We start from the raw sequence: 7,915 nt of genomic DNA on the forward strand, positions 1-7,915 counted from the left end.
GTTTGCGTGTGTTCTGTGTGCCTTGTTTGATGGAATATGATTTTCGTGAGAAAGAAAGAAAATATTTTTTTCCTTGCTTCCAAGTATTCTTCATAAATGCCCCATGCGTCCACAATATTTTTTTTTTGTTTTGACGATATGAAGTGGATGTCGGCTCATAGACGAATTTCGTCTTTCTTTTTTATATTTTGATACAGCGAACGTCAAACTCTCAAACTTTGGTGTCCTCATCACAGCTAGCGCCGAATTCGTGCAGAGTTTCAACTTTCTGTGCTGCCTAGTTTACTTACGTGACGCGAAAAGCCACAGCTCTCTTTTTTTCTTTTTTTTCAAACACCCGGTAAATATGCTCGGAACCGTTTCGCAGCACAAGCGAAAAAGACGGACATGACAGATTACGTGTATTGCTGCTCTTCAATGTCGAGATATTCATTTTTTAAACATTCCTGTTTACTATTAGCCGCACAGAAAACAAAAAAGAGAATAAAAAAAAAGAGTAGGTGAAGATCAAGTTAGCACGAACCTTAAGGTTGGCCGAAGAATAAAATGACTAGTGATACCGAGATATCAGCTGGCTCACAGCCAAAGGAAAAAAACAAAAAGAAAAACAATTAAAGCAAGCGCCACAAAAAGGTCATCTGGCACTTATATATTTTTGTAGCCTGACGCAGGATGCCTCCCACATTGCGATACCATCTTTCACGCAGTCAAGAGGTGCGGGTTTCGGCTTTTGAGTATATAAACAGGAAGCTAAAGATGAATACAAAAAATAAATAAAAAAGTGTGCGCATACAATTTTAGACAGGGAGAGCGTCAACTCTGCTTGAATACAAATCAATTGGCGAGGTTGCCAGATTGTTGTAACACTTTTACTTGACCTTGAAAGCTACTGCATGGAGCGTGTGAGTCCCATCGGAGTGAAGGCCGCTTGTTCAATAAAAGAAGGAAAGTTATCAAAACATTGAATAAGTGTGAAGAAAAACAAAACAAGAACCAATTCAGCAAATCAAATAAATGAGGCCATTCTTTATAGATAGAGCTCCGTGTTTTCGGATAAATCCGAAAAACTCCGAAAAATACCCGCCGGTAAACTTTTGTCAATTCGGATTTATCCGATCAACTCCGCACCCCCCCCCCCCCCCCCCCCCTAACACACACACACACACACAACAAAAAAAAAAAGTTTACAATTTTTGCAGCACACAACAAAAAAAGAAAGAAAGTTTACAATTTTTGCAGCGCAGGATCAGTGGTCCTTGGAAAATGACACCGTAATTATCTTTCAAGCCTCGGACCGTTGTCCAAAGGGGATGTTACGGCTTGTCTCGTCAAGGTTTGTTCACGGAAACAGGTCATCGTACCATTCGTGTCACGAGTTAAGCCACTCTTTTGGTTTCCAGTTTAGGCCATGGGATTTGGGACTTAGAGAAAGGAGATGGTATGCTTTTGGGGGTAACAGTGAAAGCTATGGACCATAAAGATTGTATAAAATAGGGAAGGGGGCAGTTGAAACTTCTCTATTACATCGTTAACCACTCCACCTCGCGCGGCCGCGGGAGAGATTGATGGCATGACTACGACGAGCTTCCCTGCGGCTACCTCCGGCAGTTTATTCATTTTAAAGTATCGACGTTTATCGAAGCCACCATTGTGTGTGACTTTTGTCGTGGGACAAATTAGTATTGCCAATGACACCAACGCCAAATTCAACTGAAGAAATCTTAATTGATACAAGCAAGTTTTATTTTTTATGTGGCATAGGTTTGCATCCGGTTATTATTTATTACTTTTTAATAGCAAATACTGCAAAATTAATTTCCGAATTTTGGAGAATCGGGGATTTACAAAATATAAACTCCAATAAACACCAAATCTTTGCTAAAAAATAAACTCCGAAAAACGCCCTCCGAATTTTACGAAAAATGAACTCCGAGAACACAGAGCCCTTTTTATAGAATATCAGCATGTTTGTCAGGAGGAAAGTAAGAAGAAGGCTAACAAGAAAAGCTGCTGGAAGGTCTTATTTGTAAAGATAAAAATCTAAAACTTGCTCAAGGTGACATTTTTTTTCCTGATACTGCTATCGTTCTGTTATTTGAACATTTTTCGGTGGATGATAATAATTTAGGGGGAGACCCAGTGTGGAGAATATTTACCCAAAAGTAAATTGACTTCCACTTGAGATGAAGGGCAGTTCGGGCCCTCACAACTGATCTGTCGCTAACAAATCGGTCTCTGTTTGCACTTAGAAATTTCCTGAGCAATTAACTTCAGTTTTTACCAAATGGTTATATCTTAAGAAACGGAGCAGCCGTCGCGAGCAACGCGCTATGAACTTTTTGCTTTAAGCAACGTGATCATTGATACACTGCAACTGCTAAAATTGATCTGAATATTCCCCTTAACGTCGCATTGGTGTTGTAATCTTTATCCTTAATCGCACATATATGTAGGCTGTGTTTTGAAATAACATCTTCAAAGTAGCATTTCATCATCGTTGAAACTTGGCCACTCTGCCCAACTCTCGTCGTTGCGGTCAGTACCATTGTCAACGGTGATTGAAAAGGACACTGTCCCAAATCGACATCTTCCCATCACGTGTGAAGGTGTCGTGTGGACGGTGTCGTACCCACGCACACCTTCGGGGGTGTGTTCTGTCGTCGCTTTCGTCACATTGAAGTAGAACATATTTTGACTCTCTTTTATTCCGCGCGATGGCAAGCAGCTGCCTCTCCTACAGCGAAGTATTTTCTTGACAGACGAGGCACTTGAAGCGGGCGCATAACTTTTATGTGCAAAGCTTTCCTCAATTAATGATCAGTAATAGTTGCATCTGGTGCTATCAGTGAAAAAGGGAAATCTGGCCAGTGCCTATGCCTTTAGGATTCTAAAGAGTCGAAGCCTGCAGATCGAACCACCGCCGTGGATAAAATAAGTAAACCCCACAAGTTTCGATGTAGGGTAATCTCGTCAGGCGTTTGGGTGCGGACCGTCTGGTGCTTGGGAATTTTGTTGTGTGAATCTTTCGGTGGACATACATTTCAGTGAATGGATGCTTTGGTCCAGGGTATATTCATTATGGTATAGTCGGGGGAAAGGGGTATACAATGTATGTACAATGTTACGAATGTCTCACTTTTTCAACCTACCTACGAGCTGCGCCTCGCTCAGGCTCGGAGCATTGGAGCCTGCGCTATGAATTATGCAATGTACGAACGCGCAGACAATGCAACTGATTTGATATTTTATACTCAAGTGCCCGTAAGGCACTTGAGTATAAAACAGATCCCTTTCGTCGGATGGGTGTTTTAAATTTTTGATTGGGTGGTCATTGGTAAGTTTAGTGTTCTACAGCAGCGCGACGGTTTCGGACCCATTAGCCTGCTGAAAGTAGACAAAACAATTTAGGAAACCTCGCGCCTCCCACATACAACTTGCCAGGTGCATCGCGACTAAACGCCTCAGCATCGGCAAAGTTTCTCACCAAGATGTGTGGGGAAAAATTTGGAGCAATATATTAGAGTTTAAACCGTTCTTGAACATGACACCTACCGGGCAAGTGACTATGCTAATGCTAATGCTTAATTGTCATTTAGTTGTCTGTGGTTGGACAGAAAAAGGTTGGTCAGCAAAATGCGTTGCAAAGAAGCCTACATTTTAGGACAGATTTCATCGAACAAAGTATACAGTACACGGATAGGCTTGTTGAGTTTTTTTTTTATTATTATAATCGTTGCAGAAAATTAGCACTATTTGCAAGGCGCAAGACCTTTTCGCACCTTGACCCTTTCAAAACTTGTTTGATGATAGTCGTCAAGACTGACAAACAACTAAAATCAATATTTGCAAAAAAAAAAAAAAGAGCAACAAAACCGGTCAACTTTGGAAGGGTTTGAGACCGCGTCATGGACCGAGGGAAGAGAAAGGAAGAAAAAAAGAACGATTCAAAGACCATTTAATCATTCCGCGATGTACAGTGAGATTCAAATATGGCAGCTGGGCATTTATGCGGCCGCACACTCGAAGGAGCTAATGGACTTCTCTCCTTGCAGGTTCCGGTAAATGACAGTCGTGCAAGTCCTCTGCGCCTACAAGAAACATAAAACAAATCGAACATTGAGAGCAAAGCAATCACAAGCACAGTGTAAAATGTAAAAAAAAACAATATCGATTTTAACTTTTTTAAAAATCACATAAAAATATAAACCCTTTCGAAAGTCCCGTGCTGACTGTTAGAAGGTAGAAATCTCTGCACAATGGCCGAACAAGCGACACTGCGAAACGTCCAAGTCATTGCATAAGATGATGGCGAAATGAAACTAGAATCATCAGGGTTCTAAGATTACTCGACATTATTCATTTTCATCGACGCTATGAGAAATATTTTTCTAGAGGCAAATATAAGGCCCCAGAGGAGCACTGCCGATGTTAGAAGTCACCCAATAAGATCGTTTAGGAAAAAAAAAAAGGACTTAGTCTCGGAGAAGCTACCGGGGAGAAAATCGATGGATGAGTCTACTCTTTTATAAAAGACCGCCACGAACCCGTCGAAGAGATGAACGATTGAAATCTATATATATACTTGACTCTTACGGGGGTTATATTATTGCCGAAACATTTAAACACCACGTGTTTAAATAACAAAAAAAAAATCTTTTTTTAATTTGTAGGTTTTTAAGTTTTTTTATGGATGGATGGATGGATGAATCCGGCTGAGCCCTTTGGATCGGGCGGTAGTTTACGCCACCTAGCCATTTTATTTCTACGTCATACAGCGCCACTTGTGCTAACAAAGTGCACTAGCACAAAAATGGCTGCTTATCATGCTCATGTCTCTTTTTTCGCGATCCGCTCTTGGGCGCCCTCATTGTGTAGCTACCGCTCCCTCGTCGGTCCGGGAACAAGAAAGCGCTTGGGACACGGCACGCCCCGCGTTTCTAAAGCAGTCCTTGACCATAGGTGTCACAACGACAGAACTCACCGCATTTGCATTGGCTTGGCAGGTGTCCTTATTGTAGGTGGACGTGAGTTCACAGGTGGACTCGGCCACCTTAAGCGTCAGTCTGTAGTTGGTGCCAGCAACCGTCTGAAAGAAAAGAAAATTCGGCAGGGATGTGTTTAGCAGAACACCAGAGGTGTTCTAGCAGGTCTTCGCGATAACAAGCGCGCGGTTTATTTTGTTTGAACGATTCCTGAAATGCAAACCATATTTGGGACTCGGGCGCCTCCGGAACTACCATGAAGGGACAAAAGCTCGACCATGACGACGAAAGAAATAAATAATAGTCAGCCAGTAGGCGTGTTCTTATCATTTTTATTATTCAGGCGAAAAAGCTGAGTCAGTAGGATGTCGACGCGTACGGAAGAGAGGTTCTGCGCTTGCTTAGAACACGTTCGATGGCCCTGCGGACAAAGATGGCGGCTTGCAGAAGGCGATTTGTAGAATAGTGGCTGCGTTCGATTTACCCATACGCATCTCCTGCACGGGTGCAGAAAAGTGTAGGGCAGTGCACTTCCGGTATGTGTATCGAGATACGACCGGAAGTACCCCTCCCTACACTTTTCTGCACCGGTGCAGGAGGTGCCGGTAAATCAAACGCATCTACTCTATACAACTTTGCAGCGTTTATCTCAGACAAAAACTGCTGAGTCATTGGGCTGTCAACGCATACTTGTCGCGGACATTCCGGAGAAGGGTTACTGCGCACGTTCAAAATGGCTTCCACAGCCCGGTAGACAAAGATAGCCGCGAGCAGACGACGATAACGTAGTTGGTCTAAAGGGCATGAGACGCTCACCTGCGTTTCGACTTTCAGCACTTCGACTACGGTGTCGAAGTGAGTCTTGCCGGGCTGCTGAGCGGACCAAGTGGACGTAGCGTAGTGGGCGAGTTCCAGGTACTCTGGGTCATCCTGGTTCGACCTCTCGCGGTATCCCCCTCTAAGGGCGAGTTCGGCGCAGACTGCCGCGCCGCCGAACAGAAGCACCAAAGCGAGGGAGGAAGTCATCTTGGAAGGCGAATCTCGACAGTTGTGAACGTGCCAACGACCACAGAGGGAGTCGACTTTTAAAAGCATCGCTTCCTCCTCGCACGCGCTCTCTTTCCCCAGGTTTAACTACCGACGAGCCTGTTGGCTGGCTCCAGCGACGGTGGCGCCAACCCTGCCGACCGTTCGCTGAAGCTGGAACGCCGGTAAAACAATACGGAACTTATTTTCTTCTTCTTTTCTTATTTTTAGGTTTTACATATTTTTACAGCTACACTATGCGGTCTGTGCAATCGACAGATTATATCTTGGGGCTAATCATCACGGTAAGTCAACTAATTAACTAAAACTTATTAATTTGTGAATTTGTTAAAATTAATGGTTGGTTTCAATTATACACTTGCTGGTCGTCATCGAAAATCCCTAAATCAAATTTTGAAAAGAACTCGGAGCGCGTGGGGAAGCGCTGTGGTGTGCTAAAGTTACAAATTGTGCAAAAGGTGCAATGCTGGCGGTGCGAAATCCCGGATGAAACATTCTTATCAGTGTTTCCTTACCGGAAACGTGAGACTGTGTACCGCTGACCGGTGTCTCGTGCTTCTAACTTATTTGGCTCTAAACGAGATGCACAAAATACCTGTAAAATGTTCTGAAATACAAATGCAACATACTTGAACAAAACAGTATTTAATCGAAAATTCAATTACATTTTTTTTATTTAAAAATATAAAAATGCAAGATACAAATACAAACAAGGGTGTTTGATGATCTTCATATACTTCTACACATACACTTTGCTCTTATAGACTAACATCTTAGACTTACATTTAACCCAAGCAAAATAACAACGACCCCTGTGTTCAAATAATCAAGCGCTGAAAATAGAAAAATGTTGCAGCTCTAAAAGTAACCTGTTTTTGTCATGACTAGACAGGCGAGTAGAACATCAGTAAAACAATGCATTCAGCGCGAGATAAATTTCGGAGTCTGAGTTACTGTATGAAAGCATCTTCAAACATGGCAATTTCATGCGATGTGTTAAAAAAAAAAAAAGTAAGTAGCAAAACCAAAAAAAAGTCAATAATTGTATTCATTACGTTCATTACTCGTTCTGCTTTTTTTTTTTCTTCTGCCTTTGACAAATTTTTAGGCACAAAGCGCAGCAAGCTTTACCCTCTTTGCGTACGACTCCCAATGCGAAGAGTGCCCACAATCGCATTTGATTGCGTAGAACAGTGCCCCAAATTATATCCCAAATCAATATCGCTCAAATTGTATTTGGGCGATATCAAAATACACGTATAAAAAAGAAAGAAGAAACCTCAAAATTCCAGTGTTTAAAAGCAGACGACAGACACCATTCCCCAGTACTTAATTAAATTACGAATGCAAAAAAATACTCAAAGTATTTTCAATACGTATCTCAAAGTTTTGCATTTAAAATTCTGCCCATTCCCGGCTTTATATACACATACAGAAAGAAGTTACTCACGAATAGAAAGGATATAGATATTTCGAGGAAAGAAAAAAAAAAAAGTCGCTCAACGAGGAGAGTCTGTAGGCGTCCCTTTGGGGTGGCGATTACCCGCCAAAACGTCATCCATTTTAAAAATGACTTTTCCCCCGATAGTCACTGTCGACTGGAGAAACGCAGGGCGCGGCACTTCATGTACACGCGTCTCGCTTTGTGACTGGCTCTTCAGTGCTCTTTTCGGCAAATGCCGCAATTTGATTAACTGCGGAACCGTAATGAGACGCTTTCGACTCGTGAGCAGTGCCCTGGGTTTCATACGCTGTCGGGGACGAGTGTTGAATATTTATCTCGATTTAATAATAATATTAATAATAACGATGACGACTACGACGACGACGATAATGAGAATGCCAATAACGAAGATGGTGATAATGACGATGATGATGATGACAAT

The 7,915-nt window shown here is 42.3% G+C and overlaps 1 protein-coding gene across 1 annotated transcript; it reads right to left on the reverse strand.

Moving 5' to 3' along the window:
• Positions 1-3,937: 3,937 nt before the first annotated feature.
• On the reverse strand, positions 3,938-6,037 carry LOC8053083 (salivary cystatin-L2-like). Its single transcript, XM_002434394.3, has 3 exons — positions 5,799-6,037; positions 4,982-5,086; positions 3,938-4,088 (listed from the first exon to the last, which is right to left on the reverse strand). Exons 1-3 carry the CDS (start codon positions 6,006-6,008, stop codon positions 4,005-4,007), a joined length of 399 nt encoding a protein of 132 aa, XP_002434439.2. The 5' UTR covers positions 6,009-6,037; the 3' UTR covers positions 3,938-4,004.
• Between the last annotated feature and the right edge of the window lie 1,878 nt (positions 6,038-7,915).

This window comes from Ixodes scapularis, unplaced genomic scaffold, assembly GCF_016920785.2.
Source record: "Ixodes scapularis isolate PalLabHiFi unplaced genomic scaffold, ASM1692078v2 PGA_scaffold10__122_contigs__length_95168666, whole genome shotgun sequence".
Classification (NCBI taxonomy): Eukaryota; Metazoa; Arthropoda; class Arachnida; order Ixodida; family Ixodidae; genus Ixodes; species Ixodes scapularis.